The sequence below is a fragment of the Hylaeus anthracinus genome, unplaced genomic scaffold (genome assembly GCF_026225885.1).
Source record: "Hylaeus anthracinus isolate JK02 unplaced genomic scaffold, UHH_iyHylAnth1.0_haploid 11985, whole genome shotgun sequence".
In the NCBI taxonomy this organism is placed as follows: Eukaryota; Metazoa; Arthropoda; class Insecta; order Hymenoptera; family Colletidae; genus Hylaeus; species Hylaeus anthracinus.
Window position 1 is genome coordinate 3,732,034 of NW_026534333.1, and position 23,186 is coordinate 3,755,219.

The 23,186-nt window shown below is 43.7% G+C and overlaps 1 protein-coding gene across 2 annotated transcripts; it reads left to right on the forward strand.

Moving 5' to 3' along the window:
* Positions 1-1,206: 1,206 nt before the first annotated feature.
* Positions 1,207-23,138, forward strand: LOC128887325 (cGMP-dependent protein kinase, isozyme 2 forms cD4/T1/T3A/T3B). 2 transcript variants are annotated; one of them, XM_054143109.1, is made up of 9 exons: positions 1,207-1,461; positions 18,435-18,654; positions 19,338-19,401; positions 19,491-19,663; positions 19,873-20,019; positions 20,620-21,066; positions 21,158-21,457; positions 21,569-21,631; positions 22,129-23,138. In XM_054143109.1, the coding sequence occupies exons 1-9, from the start codon at positions 1,338-1,340 to the stop codon at positions 22,292-22,294; spliced, it is 1,704 nt and encodes a 567-aa protein (XP_053999084.1). In that variant the 5' UTR covers positions 1,207-1,337; the 3' UTR covers positions 22,295-23,138. The 2 variants fall into 2 exon arrangements, with proteins under 2 accessions (XP_053999084.1, XP_053999083.1); XM_054143108.1 differs by lacking the exon at positions 1,207-1,461 and adding an exon at positions 6,403-7,663.
* Positions 23,139-23,186: the final 48 nt, after the last annotated feature.

The window sequence follows — 23,186 nt, forward strand, 5'->3', positions numbered from 1 at the left end:
CCCATACAAATTACGTCGCCGCGAAACTACGTGACGAAGTGTTACGCTGGTCCTGTTTTCGATGCGAAACACGTGGGTTCGTTAACTCGCCCGTGTTGTTATTTCTTAACCAACCTCTTTTATCGTCGAGCCTCCACAATCTATCGCAATTCTTCGATGCTCATTTTTCCTCCTACTTCTTGGACTCGATCGTGATTCCCTCTTAAAATTCAAAATTTAGGAAGAAAACGTACGGAACGTGGGATACCTGTAGAAAATGAATTATGGGACCAACAGGTGCTATGATCCGAATTGGAATGATTTCGTATCAAAATAAACGAGCTAACCAACTAATTTTCGTAGGAATAATAATTTAAAAAAATGCTCGAATCGCCAAGAAGAAGAAGTACTTGGCGTGTCGATAATAATTATTAAAGTCTTTCGACCCGAATGAAAGAATTTCGCGACAAAGGTTTAGTCAACGTAGGCCATGCACTTGGTCGAGGTGTAGCACGTGGTATCGCGGAGCGTACACATAACAGGTGCAACGCAATAAACGTAGTTCGGCGCTTTTGATGTTTCGCTCCACGAATAAACACGAGCGTTACCTTCGGGATATCGGCTGCACCGCAGTATCAAGAGTTCGGCGTGAGTTGTTGACGCCAAAATTACCATAAAAGTTCTTCGAATATGTTTCGTGGAATAACTATTATTACTTCTCGATATTACTATGAAATGCAATTCACAGCGTAGACTCAATTTGTAGGAATTCGGTATTCCTGATTTTTCCGAGGTATCTCGAAAAACGTAGCAGAGCGATTTCTTTGATAAAAGCCATACGGTTCGGTTAGAAGAAAAAGAATATTTTGCACGAATAACTATCAAAGGACATAATAACAAAGTGGGGAGGGGCTCTCTCCGAAGTCGGCTGTTTTACATACGTATGCCAATTTTGACAGAGAGTTTGTAACATGTGTCGTGCGTTTTCCAAGATATTGTAACGTTTATTAGATAGCTTTAAACAGAACCGCTTTACTATTTTCTTTCGTATAAGAGGTGCCATATACCAACCATATTTAAACCAAATATACCGACGGATATACAAAGTGATATCGGCCAGAATAAAAGTACGATTAGAACTTTCGATTTAACCTCTCGTTAACCTCGTTTCGCTTGATCCTTTCTCGTCTGAATTACTATTTATCGAGTAAACTAACGCGTAGACGGGAAATAATTTCTTATCGTAATTCGCAATTAATCGAACAATGGCTGGATCGAAACTTAGGTAAAAGGTCGACTTTTCTTTACGTTACAGGTCTCGCGACCTGATCAAGGCTGCCATTTTGGACAATGACTTCATGAAGAACCTGGAGCTGACGCAGATACGAGAAATCGTCGACTGCATGTACCCCGTGTCGTTTTCGGCTGGTTCGACCATCATACGCGAAGGGGATGTCGGGTCCATCGTCTACGTTATGGAGGGTGAGTCCGTTAAAATTAAAAAAAAAAAAAAAAAAAAAAAAACAAATAGAAAAGAAAAGAACTCTTAAGGATCGTTAACACAATTCCAATTTACGCGAGCCAATTTATTTACTTTCCGAATTGATATTCAGATGATTGATCCCTGATTTGATCCCTACTTCCCGCCAAAACGATTGAACCATAAAAATCGAGATCATAAATATCCCACGGTCCTCTATACGATTCGTTTTGCATTTGCTGGATCGACTTGCAGCGACGTCGAGACGTCATTAGATAAAACCGCGCGTGACCATAACTTTTCTAAATGACCGAGTTATAAATGGTACAGCCAGTCGGACTTTAATAGGCACATTGAGCGCATGGGCGGAAAATCGTCTCGACCAAAGAGGCTCTTGAGTGGCAGAATTGCAATGGCTTTTAATCTCGGTCGCGGTGTGTAATTGCGGTTGATTCACCAACCGTGCACGAAGGTCGGCCATTGTTTCGTGTACACGGACACGCGTATTAAAACGTCACGGCGTTCTAGGCTCGATGAATTTGAAAATTCGCCCGGTTACCCGGCCTGTGGCGCGAGTCGTGCGATAATACTCGCGGATACTCGTTTACAGACGGTGCTCTACTTACGATCGCTAGTCTCGACCGCGCGAAACTGGTACAGACTTCCTGTTAATGTCACGGAAACGCGTCAGATTGCGACGCGAGGTTTCCTGGAATGTTAGGAGGTCGAGATACCTTTGCTTCTCGCATTCGGAAATGAAAATCGAGATTTTTGTTGTCGTGACAATTAGAATTTGATTCGGTCACTCTGCGACTCTGTCTTTCGCCAGAGACTCGAACGCGTGGTACGCGCGGCAGTCGAACGATACCAACTCATCCGCGACTGACATTATCTAACATCGAAGCGAGAACCACTGTCCTTTCTCTCGGAAGTTCGCGAACTGTAATAGCATAGCAATTAACGCATCAATTTAACGTAACATACGAGTAAACAGTTCTCGTATGTGAAATTTGTTCTATTGTTCGCAAATGTAAAACTATATACGGCACGAAAGTTTTATGTAGGCTTTCTAAATCGTATCGATGGTATCGCAAATAAACTGCGTAATATTACTACAACTTTTACTACGACTCTAGATTTTCGACGATAGGAGCGAGCATTCAGACGATACAAATGAAAGAACGTATATTCTTCGCTATGGTTACGATAAAGCGGAATAGAGGTCTCGCGTGAATTTTTACAATTATTCGGGGAACGTTTTATCAATCGCGAAACGTGAAAAATCAATTTCGTAAGTGTAATCGTGATCGTGCTCCACTTTTGCTTGTGATGTTCTCGCTGGCGTGTCAGGCATTCGCGTAGTAATCTCTCGATCTTCTCACAATTAGGGTGTGTTATTACACCGCGATTTACGGGGAACAAACGAGTAAATCGTGGAAAAGATTGCCCGTGATCGTTACCCATTTCCCGCTGAACTGAGCAATTCCCAACCGTGACATAATAATTCGCTAATCTTTTATCTAAAAGTACGTATCGTACTTACATCGTACGCACTTTACAACAAGTACATTAGATTACTCACTTTCATCGTGCAGCATTTGTTGTACGCAATCCTATCGATTTTCAACACAGTTATAGGAAAACGAAGATAACGTCAATTGATTTGACATAACGATACAAGTCATTGCCGCTTTCAAATGTTCTTTCGCCCGATCCAATTTTCGAGAGCAATCTCGGAACGATTATTTCCGATAAATACCGAATGAAATGCTGCGTTATGATACTACCAAAGTACCCAATTTTGTCAGTGGCTGATACACGAGTCCCACCGTGTATATACGTGGGAGTGGTTGCAGTTGGAAGGAAACTGAGAGTCACTGTCCTTTCTCTCGCTAGCAGGTAGTAGTAGAAGGGGAATGGCAGTCAGTGGGGAGGGAGTTTCTCGTGCACGGTCTTTGCGGGCGTACTTTTCACCAGTCGTGAACGCTGTCAGTGAGCGTCAGTCCCGAAGGAGTGGTCCTGGCCAGTGTCCTCGTTCGCGCGTTAGCCAGGATCCTTGCATTGTCCTTTGTGAGAAAATCAGTGGCTCCTGTGCTCGGTAGTCGCGTCGACTTCGGCTCCGCCGTTTCCAATCCGTTCGCGACCGTTTTCGTTCAACGGAAGCGCCAATTAAACGCGAGTGTAAACGGAATTGGACCTCTCCCCTCCCACACCCCCATTGTTCGACAATTGGATCCATCGATCCTTCGCGTGGGCCGACCGACGCGATTCACGGTCGATTATGACCGATGTCGACGAGTGGTGTGTCGCGATACAATGCGGAAATGAGGATCGGCTGACGGGAGTGTTTTCGCTCGGAAGCGTGGCAATGGAAACGTAAAGATTCTCATATCAGTAAAGAAGTTTGTACGTGGGAATAACGAGGACGACCCTCCAAGGGGGAGTCTTCGCGGGTTATCGGCGCTGGTGTCTTTCGAGATCATCGATGGAACGCGTCGATCATTTGAGAATCGTTACGAAACGGATCTTTGAAGCAATTTTTTGTTTCGTGCCACGTAAATGCGTGTAATTAAAATGTTATTTACTCCGGTCGGGATGCGTTACCATAAATAAAAGGAGATCCGAGTTGCGGTGGTTGACCTGAGCGTGTAACGAATTCTGATCTAAGAAATTGGAGACCCCGCGAAACGATCATTTTTTTGTTCAAATGAGCGATCCATAGAGTCGAATGATATGTAAAACGCGTAGAAATAATATGGGAACGGTAAACGTGGAAGGCATTCGCCGGACGGATCGAAGCTGACCGATGCAGAATGCATGGAAGCGCGCAGAAATAGAAGTTGCACTTTGCCAGGGGAATAACTGACCATTCTTTTGCAATAACGATCGCTGGAACGAAGTCTTGTACGAGCGCGGTGATCGGGAGATTCATATCGAGCCACGACTATAAATAAATACGTGATCGCTCACTGTTCTCTTTCACGCGGGCCTGGAATTAGCTCGGCTGCTCTACTCGAAGGCCATTGTCTTTGGAATCGTTTCCGAGCGCGAACCGAGGGTATTCCTCGATCGACGTTGCTCTGACCACTGGGAAATCCCAATAACACGTGCTCGCTGCCGCGATTTGCAGCGTGGCCAAAATTCTTGAAGAAAGACGCCGAGTGATGGATTGAACCGCGGATATTTAGGTCGTTGGTTCAATTTAAGAGATATCGAAATAATCGAGAGGTGGCGCGCTTCTAGAAGCAAATTCTTCTGCAAATCTTGAGTTTTATCGAGCGAAAGATAAAAGAGGTCTGAACTGGTTACTTGTTTGATAAAGAGTACAAGCTTAGTAACGATGTATGAAATTACATTTCATGCTGGATAAGTGGATACGAGAGATAGATCTGAGACTCCGAGACTATCCCAAGGCTGGACCCTCTGCTGGGACTGTTTATATTAACCCCCAGGGTGGCACAGCGCAGAGTCTAAATCCGAGTTTCGAAGGACTTAATCTTAGAAGAGATAACGAGACGCGATGTCTATTACGGCATTTTTTTAACGAGGTTCGTTATATCGCTAGCAAACGTTTGTAGGTCTTGCACGCCGCGTAAACCTTGGCCTCGTCGGGTCAACCCCGCGTCTATACCAGACTTACACAGTTCGAGTTTGCATAAATACTTTAAAAATGTCGATACAGTTAGGCTGGAAAGCTACTGTTCGACGACGTGTAGCCTACGGCGAAATTGCTAAAGCCTTGCTCTCTGGCATGCGTAATATCCACCGCGATCAAGTTTTATTTCTATGGTAACGTCGAGGAAGTAAATGAAATTTAAATCGCACGCTTTCGTACATTTTTACGAACGAAAAGTATTCGCATCCAATTTCTAATCGTGGCCCCAGAAAAATTGTCCAAAGATTCCCGGTCGGTTTAAAAAAGGTTTCGAAAGGTTCGACGCCGAAGCTACCTCAAGGTGTAATCTCGCGATTAGTAATTGTCAGATACGACTAACGGTTACTTGGTAATCAGTCATAGATAAATTAGAAATTACCCATCGATGACTGGAGACTATAAATGTGATGTACGATCGCAGCAAACGTAACTTACTATCACCGGTTGATCCGAGGATCTCGAACAATCTGAAATTAATCGTAGAGCCGGTCGATCTTTGCTAGGGAGTCGAGCGGAAGCGATCGCGATCGAACGGAGCTCGCATCGATCTTCTCGGTTGGACGACTGCCAGATCGTCGCGCGACAGGTCTCGAATTCCGCGTTTCCACGGTAAATCTCTTCGAGGCTCGAGAGGAAAACGACGGCGAGCATTTTTGATAAATTACGGAAGTTGACGCGCCGATCGTAACAATTAACGCGTTGCCAACCGATCGGCCCAGCGTTTCTACTCCACCAGGGATAATCCAGGAATAATCCTATTAGATAAATCGAAATTGTCGACGATCGGAGTTAACATCAAACTTGAGTCAAACTTGAATCACGTTGGTAATCTCATGTAAATTCTTCCAATCTGCCAACAAGCATCGTGAGATCTCTTGTTATTTACATTCGAAGAAAACAGTCCCGAGTACATTCCAGACCAGATTCGAGTACCATTTGTCGACGAAAGACGTGGTAACCCGTTGTAATAGAGTTTAATACTAAACCTACCGAGGTTTCATTTGCATTTATTTCTAATGTGATGAAACGCACGACCAGTCTTGAAGGCGGCACGCTTTTCAATCGAATACAAAAACGTTTCGCGTGATGCTAAATTGAATAATGCATGAAACAATTGTATACGATTTATATGTTGTATATAAGAACTGTATATAAAAGTTTGAAAACTGTCGTTTGACCGGTCGTGGTAGGTTTAGTGTTAACGGATCGTTAACGTTTCAGCCGCGAATAGTGACGAATTCCGAGAGTCTCGGGGTCAGTCGAGACCCCAGAAGCCCTCCCAGGGTTAACGAACGTCGCGAGCGACTCGTTCCCACTGCGAGTTATGTATCCGCGAGTGAAAAGCGTAGAAACCTACGGAAAGTGACCGCCACGACGAATCATGCCCAAGGTCGCTCCGCTGGATGAAAGTCCGCTGGGCATTGTCCTCGAGCAACCGTCTACCGTCGGTCTTTAGAGTTCCAAAGACTCCTATAGTCGAACGGGTGCAGAAGAAACGTGTGCGACGATCCGAGAAAAAGGTTGCGAACTCCTAGCAACGATAGAGCAAGTCTTTTCGCTGCGGGGTGCCGAAGACGCCAATGGTTTAAAGGATAGACTTCTAACGAAGACTTACAACGGAAAAGGTCACGACCTTCCAGCAACGACGGACCAACAGGTTATCGTTGGTCTTCTCGCTACAAAGTGCTAAAGACATCCACAGCTGAAAGGGTACAGACTCGAATATCTCGAAAGATACATAGTCGAAGACGGTCAACGAAAACATACCTCGCTACAAAGGTCACCAGCTAGCAGGATTTATAGAGCGAGGGGTCGATCGGCCGTCTTTTCACGGTTGACTGCCGGAGACTTCGACGCCTGCAAAGGAAACGCGACAAGTGCAACTTTTGAAGGAAAACACTCGCAAGCTTCCAGCTTGACTTTCTACTCTCAGCCTCGGTAAAGCAATTCCATCGTAACGTTAGATTGTCGAAGACACATCGTGCAACTATCGAAGAGCACAGCAAGATCTCGAGCTCTCGAGGGTTAAGTTAAAATACCTAAGATCCTCGCGCGAAAGCAGGCTTCTCAGGGATCTGATAAAGTTCCTCACCGAGCAAACAGCATGAAGGTGCGAAGTTACCCGGGTCGCGCGGTTCTGGAGGACCCGGAGCTCCTGTTGGACCCCGACGCGACTCGAGGAAGGGCGATGGAGCTTCTGTACGAGGCCAGCTGGCGCGAATGCGGAGTGAACTGGACGGGCAACGCGAGGGCCAAGGCCCCGTCCAGGGAGCAGGAAGAGAAGTGCAGGCAACCGTACGCGGAGGTGATCTCCCAACTGGAAGATGTTTTGGAGGGTGGCAGGGTCAGCTCGTCGAGGGACGGAACGGAGTCGAGGAGATCCAGCAGCGCTGGCACCACCGACAGCGAGTCAGAGGTGAATCAGACTGGCAATAATCAAGGTGGATTCCTTATACCGAGACCAAGGCTGATCGTACCGGTTCACACCTACGCCAGGAGACGACGAACCGGCGCCCCTCCGCCCACCAGGAGGCGACAAGCGCGAGAAGGTATTCAGAGATCTTGAGTAACTTTATCGATATTCGCTAGAGCTCTTCATCGATGCAGCCCTCGACTTTCGAACGTGCGGAGACAAACTGGTTTCGGTTGGTTCGTTGATACATTTGTCGCCATGTCACCCGAAAATGTATCACGTGACTTTTCGTTAACCCATTTGAATCGTAGATATTAGGTTGTCCCAAAAGTTTTTTCCATTTCATTGATAATACATACACGATATTTTATGTCTGTTACATTATTTAATTGCGTACGATTCACTTTGCCACATTACTGTTACAAACGTCTCTGGTATTAACGTCTCAGAAATTAGGTTGTCTATTCATATAAACATTGCTAGACAAAATAACTGAATGGATGTCACGGAAGAAACTTTTGGGACAACCTAATATGTAGATATTTTGCCTGGCTACTATCACCAGAGCGCATAAGCTTGAATAAATTACATAATACTTTTGATATTGCCAAATGAATTTTTCATTATAAATATGAATAAGCATATATATATATATATACACTTGGAAACATTAAACCTATCATTTAATTTAAATAAATTTCTCGAGTGTCCAAAGTAAAGTTGCTTGCATTCGTTCTCGAGCAAAATTAGCTCGAGATTGGCGCACCATATATCTCGTTTACCTGTACACGTGACGCTTCACTTCCCGCGCGCGTTTAATATGCAAAAATACTTATTTACCCAACCGGATTGATCTTGGCTGGAATTAACTTCGCGTTGGCTCGGTCTCAAATTCTTTATTTTTCCCAAGGTTTGCGTTCGATGCACGAAACGCACCGAAGCTGCGCTCCGTTCGATACGATCTGTCGTCGTCGGTCGGCAATCTGTATTCCAAAGTAGCCGTATAAACAAATCGTTTCGTATTGTCTCGTGTTTATATTCGGAACGCGTCGGTAGTTAAAATATCCGTCGAACTTGGAGTGCGATACCTACTTAGGTAGCATTGTCCTGACTGGAATGAATACTGTATCGATTCGACGACGCTTAAACTGTTCGATACTACCGATCGATCGACAGGAAATTCTCGGTGTGTGTTATTCGTATCGATCGAATTATCGTTTCCTCCGTCGTTTAGGTTAACAATTTTTATTTGAAGAATTTATCTCTTATTTTTTACTAGAAATTTGTACTTGGATAGGAATCCTCGTTTCTGGATACTGTAAAAAAAACTCGCGAGATTCTTTGTTTCCGTGAAAACAGTCGAGGAAGTTGTCTAATCGTGGAATTAAGTACAATACACACGTAGGCAGCGAACGGCAATTAGATGGTACATCTATCCGCGGAGACTGGTTTCCAGCCACTCCTGGGGTCTGGATCCGGGTCGAATCACACTTATACCTAACTTACGACTAACCTTTGTGGTGCTCAGGAAAAATTCGTCCTAGATTCGACTTAGAACACCCGAGTACTTTTCGAGAATAATTTCTGTTATAAAAAGTGTATAAACAATATTATTCCATGTAAAACGAGGAGAGAGACTCTGATTCGAGTCGAATATTACCAAGCGAACAAACAAAACTACTGAAAACTCGAGTATCCTTTCGTAACTTATTGTCTATCTAATCTGACCTATTATTCGGCGATCGTAAAAACTACATTTAGCTCGAACGTTTCTATCGCAACAGCGTATTACTCAATTTCTGTTAGTAATCGCGGTTGAGATGTTGACATCCATTTTTCTCTGTACCCCGCTGTAAGACTCCGAGACCCAACGATACAATTAAATGCCGCGTACTTGGCGACAGCGCGAACCGAACTAACACAACGAATCGGTGAAATTTAAATTACAAACGTTTGCGGGCTTGCATGGGAAAAACGAATACTTTCAGTTTTCAGAAATGTTGCCTCCGCGTCGTCAGCCTATCGTTTCAAAGAAAAATCCGTGGAATGCAGAAGGTTAATACACCGCTCGTCGCATAAATTACAACAACAAGAGCCAGCTGAATGCGATTCCCATTCCAGTAGCTATTCTAAACAGAAAACGCGTGGGGGTTCCGATAAGTCGTACGAGATCTTAACTTTTTATTCGCGAAGCACGGAACACGGTTAGTCGTTAACACGGTTTCCACGTCGACTCCATTTCCCCACGAAAAACTTACTCGCCAGTTTAACGCGGCTGGTTATTTTTATTCTCGAGAGTCGAATTTGTTATTCATGCGGTCTTCTGTTGAAACTTTCACGCTTTCCGAACGATGTTTTTCTCCGATTTTGCTATCGCACGATCGTTCGGGAGATTTGTAATTTTAATGTGGCCGCGAAAGAAAGTTGCCGGTTGCGATTGCTTTTTTTCTTTTTTTTTTTATTCGCGGTTACAGTTTTCGTCGACGCGTCAAACCAAATTTGTTCCGAGGCGTGATTTTAATTATGAAGAATCTCCGAGTGACGGCTCTCGCCTTGCAGCTTCCATTACGTGAGAAGATAGCTTTTGATATTTAGGTGGGCCACATGTTACGCGAACATACTTTTTCCCACACGTGTCATATTTAGAGGAACAGATGGTTGGCTCGATTATAAGTTCTTTAAAAAATCTTAAGCGGAAGGATATCGCATCGACTCGGTTCCAAGAAGACGGAGAACTTGTATCGATTATAAATATTTGAAAGAGTACTTCAGAAAATAGATATATAAAGAACGTTAAGCCAAAGAACGTCGATCCGCTGAATACTAGAGAAAGAATCGAGTTGAAGATAACATCGACTCAGTCCCGGAAATACGAAAAACTTGCGGTCGCGTCGAGACCGCTGCTACGACGAACACAATTCCGTTCCTCTTAATTAGTTTTTCGTTATCCTTGAAACACGGCCGTGGGACTTTCTCCGATGTCGCTCCCTGATTGCAAGAAATAACGGGGAGCTAGCGTCGCGGAGGAACGGATTACGGATCGAAGCTATCGAGACTCGATGTAACCGCGGTAGATCTCTCCAATTAGGGCTTTTATTTCGCGAGAACGTGGGAAACGTGATCGCTTCTATCGATTGTATAACACTCGAAACGGGTCCCGTGACCAGCGTGCATCAAGTCCACGCCTTATTTATTAAAATTCAAAAACGAAGAGAACAGCTCCTCCTTTTAAACAACTGATCCACCATTTTTCGCAAGGAACTACGCCGTCATCGTAAAACCGTGCTCATCGATCCCGTAACGTCGCGTAGCGTGGTTACACGATTGAAAAAAGTCACGAGGCTTTTCCCGTTCGTCGAGCAAACGAACCAAAAGCAAAGAAAGACGATGGAAAAAGCTCTTCCGTCGTACCCTACGCAACAGATTCGCGGAGTCTCCGTCCGCTAATGACGTCGTCGTTGCTAAAAACACGGATGCGTCGACCTAAATCGCGGTGGTCGTGCGTCGCGAGATAGAGAGAGGAAAAAAAAAGGACGCGGACGACGATCCGCTTTCGCAAAACTCGCTAATCAAGGTTCGTCCAACGATGACGTAAAAGATATTCCGTTCGACGCTCGACCACGCATTTTTTTTCCTTCGAGGAACTCTGTTCTCGGTTCTGTTGGCTGATAGAAGCCATCCGTCGGTGAGCTAGGTCGACGATAACAGTCGCCTAGACCAAGTAAGCCGAGGAGTTCAGTTACGCGGTTCTCGAATAAAACCTCTCGACGGGGGTATCGTATGCGAGGCGTAAACTCTTTGTTCTGTTACGTCGTCATGCTAGGCTGTCTGTCGCTGGTTGCATACACGGTGTACCCTTTGGATCCCGTAGAATCGATGCTCGAATCTGTCGATGATCGACGAGTAGTCGGAACGCGACTGTTCCTTCACGTATGTAGGTGGTTTCGCTTTACCAAGTTTTGCTTCGTGTAGCTTTGCTTTACGTTGGCTTGCTTTACGTAGTTTCGCTTTACGTACTTCTGCTTTACGTGGTCTCGCTTCACGTACTCCTGCTTCGTGTAGCTTTACTTTACGTTGGCTTGCTTTATGTAGTTTCGCTTTCCATAACTTCGCTTTACGTACTTCTGCTTCGTGTAGCTTTGCTTTACGTTGCTTTGCGTTACATAGTTTCGCTTTACGTCTTGCCTCCTGTAAAGCCTGTACAAAAAATCAACGAGCACCCGGTATAAATCATCGTGCACAACGCACACAAACTGGGCATACCTCGAAGAAGTATGTCTTCCTCTTTTTGCTGTTAGTTTCACTGGTTTGAGGGGTACGTCGGGTCAGGTATAGCGGGTGGGCCTCTTTGTTCGCGGTCCGTGCCTTTAAAGCACCAGGGAGCACCTGTCCCGATGTTCAAGGATTTCTTCACCGCGAAAATCTGTATCGTTAAACGCGTCTATCGGGAAAGAGTACAACAACGATCCGTAGGATAGCGAGTAACGCGCGTCGACCAGGATAGAATTGCAATAGTAGACAGACGCGTAAGAAAAGGAGGCTTGAAATTCAATAGCGCGGTGAGAGGGTGCAGACAGATTTAGACAGAACCAAGCGGTTGCAGCATTCTCGGTATGCGAAGATAAATTGGAGAGGAGTAAACGAAACAAGTAGATGGAAGTCTTTGAGCGAATGACCGTGTTAACAAGGCAGCGCGGATGAAGTATCCATCGGTGCCGCGTAATTCGGTCGGTCGATAGAATAGCAAGATCCAGGAGACGATGTTTGAATACATCGAGTACGAGGGAAAGGACAGAAGCTATAAATTACATCGGAATTTATGGTGTAATAGCTGAAAGGATCGTTTAACCGTTAAACGTTATCCGAATTTTTCCTCTCTTTATTTAAAAAAATTGTTGCAATAGTTCTGTAATTAAACGCAGGCGTCTACAACTTCGAATGGTCTCCCGTGCATCTAGCTTCGCGCACCGCGCGGCGAATCGCGACAGGAAGTCACGTGCAACTCGGTTTAAAGTTCTGAAAGCATTTCGTTGCCCAATGGATCGTTTGCAAAACAAACGTTGAGTCAGATATCATAACATTTTCTTGTTTCTTATGTTGCGATGGCCGAGAAGCGAGCTTCGTGCCTCGATCGCGAATACACGACTCGAAACAATCGGTATATACATATGTACATCGTCCATTTTCTTTCAAGCCGAACGACCGATCACGCGGATAAATACGCTCTTCGAGGCTGCTCGCGATTACACGCTGGCTTGCGTAATTTCGATAGAAAGTTATGCTCTTGTTTCGCGGGCTAAATGCATGGGTAATCGGAGTGGTATAAAAAAAGCAGCTGAATCGACACTTTCTACGGCGTGCGTATGCACACTTGCTGCACAGTCGTAAATTGAAGTACGAAGCGGAAACGAGAACGAAAACGTTGGGTTCGGAGATGGAAGAAAATTTGTGTTTAGATAAAAATTGAAGTAGGGGGAATGTAAAAATAAAATGTAAATGTAAAGGATCGGTTAGGCTACCCTATTAAAATTGTACGATCTCTCCCTGTACGGAGATTTCAACGCTCGATCGCGGCGGTATACTAAATCAATCGCTCTTCTTGCGATCGTGTACAATGCGAGGCTCTGCGAGCAAGTTACAAATGTCACTACGAATGTCACGTACGTGTACGAGAATCACGCGGAATTCCATGGTTCTTTTTTCTTTCGTAATCCACGATTCGTGACCGGGTAACGTTATTCCGTTAGTCGCGTAATTATGCTCGCTTTCCAAAGTTTATCGTGTTTCGCGCGGGGGGAAAATGAGAAAGCGTCGAATTGGCACTTGGTATGATTTTTTTTTTTTTCTTAAAAAACAAGAACAACTGGAAAAGTACACTTATGGCTCTTCCGATATAGTTCCGTCGCGTCGAATGAAAGTAGACTTTCCAAACAGAACTAAAATTGTTCCCGCACTCTACAAACAACCTATACTTGCCATCTACGAGGCGAATCTTTTCGAACGTAAGTTTGCATTGCGATTCATTCGTAAAGATTCGCAACTATGTCACGCCTCTGAAGGACCGTAGCCTTTGTAGAATTTGCAAAGCATCAATTAAAATTGCGAGGAAAGTGTTGAAACCGGATAAGAATTCCTGCATCGAAGGTCACCGCGTTAAACGGAGGCAGAATCGTACACCGCGAAGCGTTAGCAAGCGTGTAATCGTGTCAGGAGCGTTACGAAACGCGATAGCGGATGTGTACGAAACGATGATTGTTCGAGTGGTCCGCCATTCGAGACAGTCGCACTCGTTAACCGTCTTCGCCTACTTGGATCTCCTAATTGCTGGTTTTAATCCGAACCGAATTAACCCGTTCGCGCCTAATCTTTCGTACCCGAGAACAACACGAATCTATTCTTCGATTGTTTCAACTCTAACTTCGTTCGACGAGTACACCGGTAGGTTGTCGATCGACACGCGTTATTAGTAAAAACAAAACCCAAGCCGCGTTTCGTACGTGGGCGAGTTGATCGTTCCACCGAAAGCAACTTCGATTCATATTTAGATGAGAATGCTAATGGCTCGCGAATTAGAAACGAAAGGGAACCGTGGGGTAACTTATTCAAATGAATAAATTATCGTTCGGGCATTAGTATTCCGCGTTACAGTATCGCGTTACGCGCGCAACACCTTCATAGATTTTCAATCTCCATCCTTTTTACGAAACCCTCGAGATTTTACTTTGAAAGTATGCTAATGGGGAACGAGAGAGGATCTTAATCCTCGGATTTCAATTGTTTTGGATCTAATCAAACTTCCCTCGGCCAATTACGTATTCATCGTGGATGTACGATGCGCGCGATCCGAAAAGAGTTCGCCGGACTTGGTTGCCTTTGAAATGAAAATAAAAAATAACCAGACGCTTGATCCTTGCTTGTAATTTCCATCCGATATCTATTTCGATCCTTCTTAGAGATTCTTTCGGATCCCCTTTGACTGATAATAACAGAACATCTATTTTCTAGAAGTGACATTGATGTATTACAGCTACCCGAAATAAATCACTCCAAAACACTTTCTATTTCCGCTCGGTCTTTGTTCCCACAGCGAAGCACGGAATGGAGAAAACGAGACTTCGTTGCACCTGAAGGTTAAACGTTCATCCACGATGAAAGCACGCGTTTCGATAAAAATTCCTCGCGTGACGGATGCTCGAGAAAGTTATTTCCTCGTAAGCTATAAATAACGATGGCGAGGAGCGTCTCGAAGGACAAGGTTTCCGTTCCCCTGGCGAACAACACAAAGTGGCTATAAGCCACTTTCTAATTATGCGCCTCCAAATACATTTTATTAAACCACTCATAAGCGATCGTCGCTTCTAAACAAACAAATACCGTGCAAGCTGCGTTTCACCTGATCATGCAACTCGTGGAATTCAAAATAAATCCTATATCGTGTAGATTCGAATGCGTGTAAATTCGAAGAAGAAATTTAAAAGAATTTCTCTTTAACGAGCACCTGTATCTATGTTCTTTCAACTTAGCTCGATGTTATTAACATTGCACGTCACAGTCGTGAAACTAAACGAATGTCGGTCCCATTCCTGAACGACCCTGACTTCAGGATTCGAAAGATTCCGAAGGCCGGCAAGTTCGACCAAAGCGTGAAGATAAAGAAGCTCCGTGCCAGAAATCGTTTCCTTAGAACGGAGAACACCGTAGAATTTAATTTCAAACTTGGCAGAGACAGAAAGAAATTGATTGGCATAGAAATGTTACAGTGATCCCTCCTTAAGTTTGAGCGAATTTGAAGGGTACCAGTCATCGCATTGATTCGAAACCGGTTCGTAGTCGCTTTGTATGACTCGTTCTTGACAGGATACACGTACCTATATACGCGAGGAAGTGAAAGCACCGTTCACGGGACAATACGACCGTGGACTGTCCCCTTCTCTCGGTTCCCCGCGACTAAAATATCTGCATACTGACGAATCATCGACGTCCGTGGTGGCGAAAAAGATCAACCGCGGCGGTCTTGCGTAACGAGACCCCGCGGTGTTTCGTTACGATCTTCGACCGTTTCATGGACGTTCTTTCGCGTTAGATGAATAATTAGACTCGTGAAACCGCCATCAGCCGCGCTATCATTAGCCTATCCGGCGGGGATTTATCGTAACGTAACTTACCGCGATGAAGAGCATCGAGGCGCAGACTGGCCTTGCAATCGAACTGGGCTGCGAGTACAGGGATGATCCCTCGAGTTGTCGCCAGCAGGGAAAGCGTCTGGCGCTGTTACAGGATCCTGATTTCTTTTCGGAGACCTGAGGGATCGAATAGAAAAATCGGAGGAATTTTGTGTTTTTATCGCTTGACAACTTTCAACGATCACGTTTAATTCATTGTGTAGGTTTTAATATGGCTTTAAAATTAAAGCATACCAAACTGGACTATTATTAACTAAACCGACTAAAAGGATTGACTCGATGACGTTTGAATTAGCTAAATCTTTGAGTTATTTCCTCCGTTGCGCGTTCATTTAATTTCATTTCATTTCCTCTTCCCTTCCGCTCGGTATCACGTCATCGCCCGGCGAAGTGAATTGTCTTTGACGATCTAAATTACACCGAACCAGCTGTAAATCAAGAGCATATTTCAAGGAAGACAAGAGAACGAGGAGATCCTGTGCTCAGAGGAGGCGGCTTGTTTGGCCTCGTTTAATCGAGAGGAGCACGCCTCCGCGACTGATATTACGATACGACGCGCTCGATGCAAAAACGAATTAACTTACGAGAGCTTGTCGAACCTTGCAGAATCGAAGCTTTTTTGTCCTCTAAAAGTCTCGAAATTACGTGCCGTTAATTCTATTAATAGCAATAGTAAATATATGTAAACCTGTTATACAAATATGTATATAAGTCGAATGCCGTTAGATCAATGAATCGTGTCTATGAAATTATTATAACGTGATGCCGATTTATTTATTTATTTTCAAACAGATGAAACGTGTCGCCTCTGCGTTGCTCCGGGTCCAATAGAGCTTCATTTAATTATTTATAGCTCTCGTGGCAAGCTTCGATCGTTTTCATTAAGAATTATCGTCCCTGTCCAAAGCTATTTATGCGCTCGTCTCGCGTTATTTCCAGGAAACGTACCGTGGATCTAACGAACGAGAATGATGTCGATTCATTTGCCAGCGCGAGCATCGCCGCGAGCGAATATCGTTTCTCAGAAGTCCTGCACGACAACACGGTCATGCCCATCCGTTAATCGATTCTTAGATTTTCTCCGATGCACGTTAGCGATGCACTTTCTACTTTGTGTACGGATTCTCGTGACATAGAAAGCTCGGGTGAAAATTACTTTTCTATGTTACGAATCACTCGCGAGCCTAACTCGGACTTGCGCAATTAACGGCTCGTTAGTACGTTCGCGTTGCTCAGAAATTTTCATTTCGTTGAGTTCATCGCGAACGAAAAGGTACGAATATAATTTCAGGGGCGATTTTGGCTCGCGAGTCATAGGAATTTTTTTAACGCAAGAATTTGAAGAAGAATCGCTCGACGAACTGAAAGGACGTATCGGCGATATTTCCACGTGTCTAAGGATGAAATGCTTGGGCATCGAATCTGAAGAAAACGGGAAAAGTCTCGCGCGCACCACGCGGCTCTTACGCCATACGTTCACTAGAAGACGCATAACAACTGGTCTGATAGTGGATTAAATAACAACTTCACGTTCCCTAAACGCACCTAAACAGAAATGGTATTTACGCGGCACAAACTTTCGACTTGTTTACCGTAATTAACCGCGATATAAATAGCTTAATCAAAGGAATAAAAACGTGGTCGAAACCTAATACAATGCACGTACGTTAACCGTAAGCGGGCAGAAAACTGCACAGGTACCGGATGCGTTTCATGAATAGGCCCATTGTGCAGAAGGGATTGGGTCTGAGATAACTGCGTACGTTCCATCCGGTCCACATACACTTTAGTTACCTGAAAAAAAAAAAAAAAAGAAATGTTGATTATTGCGAGACGGTAATTCTTGCACGACGATGTGTGACGCAAGTTCCTCGAACCTGACAGCTACGAAATTATAGTAAAAGCACCAGTGGTTAGCTCCCTGTTGCGTAGCGTTGACCCATCCGGAAACCCATTCCTTTATAAATGACGAAGAAATTTCGCAAGACATTTTACGGGATTGTACCAGCAATTTCGTACGAAATTTTATAGAAAATGTTTAAAGAAATTGGTTGGGAAATTCTAGATTAGAAACTTTAGGTTTGGAGCAGCCTATGAGACTGTAGATTTTGTACGATTTTACGAGAATTTATCTAAAGAATTTTGTGCAATTGTACAGGTTTGTGAAAAATTCTACAAGAAATTTCATGAGCATTTATATCGGAGATATTATAACATTGTACGAGATGCTATGAATGATTTCATCAGCATCGAACAAAAATTCTGTGACTCGAGTAGGTTTTCTAGATAAATATCACGTTGCAGTATCCACAACCTTACGTACAGACAACCGCGTTGACCTAATTCGTTATCATAGAAATGTCAGTGGTCCTTCGACTTCGCGAGTCGTTGGACCTGTAACCAGATTGAACAAATCAAAAAAGACGCATAAACGTCTAAACGTAATCTGCAAGTTCCTTGGCGCGTAACGGACCAGCTGATATCGCTAACTTATAATAAATGCCCGAATAACGAGTAAATGGCACGTTTTACGATCCTAGGGGTGTAAATCCAGAAATATAAAAAAAAACTGAGCCGAGACATTACTTCGTTCGAATATTTTGTAAAGGTAGAATTTTTCTTCGTGAAAGGATCAATTGGACGCGAAAGATCGATATTAAGCCAACCTCAAATTTTTCTTTTGTATTCGCGATGTAAAGATTAATTGGTAATTGGTATTCGCAGAGGGGAAAGTGGAGGTGTCGCGGGATGGAAAGTATATGAGTACTCTGGCGCCTGGGAAGGTACTTGGCGAGTTGGCAATTCTTTACAACTGCAAGAGAACAGCGACGATAACAGCGGCTACCGATTGCCAATTATGGGCCATCGACCGACAATGCTTCCAAACCATTATGATGAGGACTGGCCTCTCGAGGCAGGCCGAGTACACCGACTTCTTAAAGAGGTAAAGCGATTAATTCTACATTCTACATTCGATAATTCTAAATTAACCAAAAATAATCAGCGTAGAAGCACGATTAAAATGTTCCCTCGTCGAGAGGGAATCTCTCTCAATCTAGAAAGCTAAAAGCAGACATCGTCGTGTATTTCTGTCTCCAAAACTGTAAACGATAGTCTTCGTGCATACATCGAGAACGCATATATATATATCCTGAGTCGATAGTTACCATCGAACACCGAATTAAAATGTTTGATTTAATCTCGTTTGTAAATTTCCAATCAAGCAACGTTTTACGCTGGATTTTAAAATCACGTAGCTTCGGCGCTTAAACGATCCGTAGAAAATAAAATGGCGAGAAGAGCAATTCGGTAAATTAGACCTCGTCCAGTGGGCTGCTGTACTCGCATAATTGATAGGTTGAAGTTAATTTGACCTTTTAAAAAGTGAGCGGAATATTTCATCTCGATAAATTGTACGTAATCGCACTTTAATTAATGCTGAAGTAACTTGTTGCGAAACACAGAACTTCGACATCGGTTGTCACCCGGCGAGACATCCGACCACTATAATCAAACAGACACGACATTTTAGAATGCATTCTGGATTCTCTCGGTTCTACTCTGGTTACGTTGATAATCGAGTTTACGTTAATTATCGCTACAATTTCAATTTGTCTTTCGTTTCAGCGTTCCTATCTTCAAAAATTTGCCCGAGGAGACGTTAATCAAAATTTCGGACGTCCTGGAAGAGGTAAAATCGTTGGAATAGTATTATTCGATTATTGTCTCGAGTTGCCAATAATTTACAAGTGTATCAGCGTTCGCATGTATTGTTTTTAGACGTTCTACAACAACGGGGATTATATAATCAGACAAGGAGCAAGGGGCGACACATTTTTCATAATAAGCAGAGGACAAGTGCGCGTGACGATAAAGCAACCCGACTCACCGGAAGACAAGTACATCAGGACGTTAGGCAAGGGTGATTTCTTCGGCGAAAAGGCTCTTCAAGGGTAAATTTACTACTACACCTACAATTAAAAAGCTTTATAACTCCTTGGTGGTGTCCTTTAGCGAGATCTTGACGAATGAGTGCTGTATTCGCAACGTTGAAAGACACCCGTTGCTAGGAAGTACTCTATTCGTGTAACAGAGGCCACCGATACAAGAAACCGTATCGTACGATGTACGATTTCTAGTAAAATGAACTTTTTGTTCGCAGAGACGATCTCAGGACGGCGAACATAATCGCCGACGACCTGGAAGGTGTGAGCTGCCTAGTAATTGACCGTGAAACGTTCAATCAGCTTATCTCGTCCTTGGACGAAATTCGCACACGGTACAAGGACGAACAAGCCGAGGGCAGAAGGTGAGAGCGCCGTCTCCTTAATCTACGAATCATAATTCCAGAACACGTCTGGTAACAACATCCACTAACCACGTTGACTCTCATTAACGCTAATTATAACCGAGCGCCATGAATGGTTTGTTAAATCCTCCGTGTGTGTTGTGTTTCACGCTTACCACTAGGATGGAAGAATAGAACGCACGATCTCTGAGTAAGTTACGTGTTACGGTACAGCCACGATAATGGTACCGGCAATTAAGTTAACGTTTCGCTTTTTATGAAACGTGCGTTGCCGTTTGCGTTAAACTCGTCTTCTGCGAACGAGCCGCAACGTGCACGCGCACGGGACGAAAGGGAAAAAGGAGACTCCTTCGAGGATCATTAAATTTCAACGAGGAAGCGTTACGAGTATAAAAACAAAATCGTCCGTTCGTCAGTCTCGACGTTAGCTTTATTTATTGTAACGCTTAGGATCATTCTTTAGACCTACGATTATTCTAGTTAAATTTTAAGTTGCCGAGGCTCGGAGAAAAATACCAAATTTGTATTTTTACGTTATTCTTATAAACGAGATAGACGCGAAGCCAACAAACTGACGATCGTAATAATATTTGAACGCAGATTGAACGAGGAATTCAGAGACCTAAAGCTTCAAGATCTACGACCACTGACCACCCTGGGCGTGGGCGGTTTCGGAAGAGTCGAATTAGTTCAAATAGCCGGCGACAGCACGAGATCCTTCGCTCTGAAGCAAATGAAGAAAGCCCAGATCGTCGAGACCCGACAGCAACAGCATATAATGTCCGAGAAGAGAATTATGGGCGAAGCCGATTGCGACTTCATCGTGAAACTGTTCAAGACCTTCAAGGACAGGAAGTACCTTTACATGCTGATGGAAGCCTGTTTAGGTGGCGAATTGTGGACCGTGCTCAGAGATAAAGGGCATTTCGACGACAGTACTACGCGATTTTACACCGCCTGCGTTGTCGAAGCGTTCGATTATCTGCACTCTAGAAACATCATCTATAGAGATCTAAAACCAGAGAATCTTCTTTTGGACAGCCAAGGGTAAGTCTCTGGTAAAAAAGCAGGCTTATCTTACAGTTGCAGTTCGACACGCTGAATAGCATGCTATACGATAACTCTTATTTCATTTCAGATACGTGAAACTCGTAGACTTTGGCTTCGCCAAGCGTTTGGACCACGGAAGAAAAACGTGGACCTTCTGTGGAACTCCTGAATATGTTGCGCCAGAAGTTATTTTGAATAAAGGACACGACATCAGCGCTGATTATTGGTCTCTCGGTGTTCTTATGTTTGAACTTCTTACGGGCACACCGCCATTCGCTGGAGGCGATCCAATGAAAACTTATAATATTATCCTGAAAGGAATCGATGCTATAGAGTTCCCAAGGTCTATCACGCGAAATGCGACTGCTTTGATTAAAAAACTTTGCAGGTAAGGGCTGATATCTGCTACGTGACAGTTGAACGACTTCGAGCTAGTTTAAAGTATGAAACGGTGTTGCTATCAAAGTATTTATCTATATCTTGATGTATTTCTTTAAAGGGACAATGCGGCAGAGCGTCTCGGTTACCAGAAAGGTGGCATTAGCGAAATACAAAAACACAAGTACGTATACCAAGTATTAATTTAGGGTGCGCAGGACCCAGAGCCAAACTCAGAGAGGGCGATACAAAAATTGCAGGAGAGACGAGGACAGGGCGATTAGGCTAGCATGATTTTTTTCCAGGATATTGAAGCAAAGAAGCAGTATTTTCTAATAATTCTGGTTTTAATATATTCGTTAGACTTTAATAAAAGTACGTTTGCTATCTTCATTTTGTTGTTTATAAAGTTTTAAGGGCGAAATTGCAAAATCAGGCCTTGGAGTCCCGCCCGCCAAAGTGTAACGAATATATTAAAACCAGAATGATTAGAAAATATTGCTTCTTTGCTTCAATATCCTGGAAAAAAAATCATGCTAGCCTAATCGCCCTGTCCTCGTCTCTTCTGCAATTTTTGTATCGCCCTCTCTGTCCTTGTCCCGGAGTTTGGCTCTGGCTCCTGCACACCCTTAACCGAAGCTAAGAAAGGGTAGTTTCTTAACAATTATTTTACCTACGCAGGTGGTTCGACGGATTTAACTGGGAAGGCCTAAGAGCGAGAACCCTCGAACCTCCGATCATGCCACGCGTTCAAAGTGCCATAGATACCACAAACTTTGACGAATATCCAGCAGACTCCGATCCACCGCCACCAGACGACGTATCCGGATGGGACAATGACTTCTAACAACGACTTTCTGCCTAACAAAATCGTTACTTTTCAAAGAAAGTTAAAGAAATTCGATTCATATTCGGAGGAACTCGAGATAATCAAACGATCACTGGAACACGTGACTGTCCATCACCTGCATTTATTCTGCAAGTTAATACCATGTGATGTGTAGATATAATAGCCTAAAAGTAACGCTGAGGATGAACAAACGGGCTTGTGATAAAGAATTAGACCGTCGAAAGATCGCGTTGTCGAGGTCCTGCGACTTCTGTTGCATCGCGTAGAGATCCATTCGAAAGCAACAAATAGAATGCTTTTCTATCGCTCGCTATCTAGAAGGAAACAGGAATTTTCACGACGGCGGCCTGTACAGCCTGTCGAGTCGACACACTTCGAATTTTGAGAAATTCTTTCTCTAAATGGAATTAGAATTGAACGCATCATCTCAAGACGCGCGCGAATGCGTCAAGTGCCATACCTAACAGAGGTAAAGTCGGAATCAGATTTCGGATATATATCGTATTGTGCGAGCAACGCCTCCACGCGGATCATGCACGAAATGTAGTTAGCTCAACCGGAAGAGACTTCTTGCCATCACACTCGCAAAGTATGCACACAATTTCGCGAAAACGAACTACGTCAGATTCTTCGCGTCCGGTTCATTGTTGTTTGAATCACTTTATAGTTTATTGTAATAATCCTATTTTAATTAATTACGCGAAAAAGTGACCCTTGTAAATAATTGATTATAAATAAATATTAGATACAGTCCAATGTATATCGATATTAAATAAAGTTTTATTAATGCTAACTAATTAGAATTAAAATTGTTTCGTGTTAATATATATGCAAATACAGATGTTTGGAATTTATTATTTCATGATTACCCTTGTAATATTACTATTGA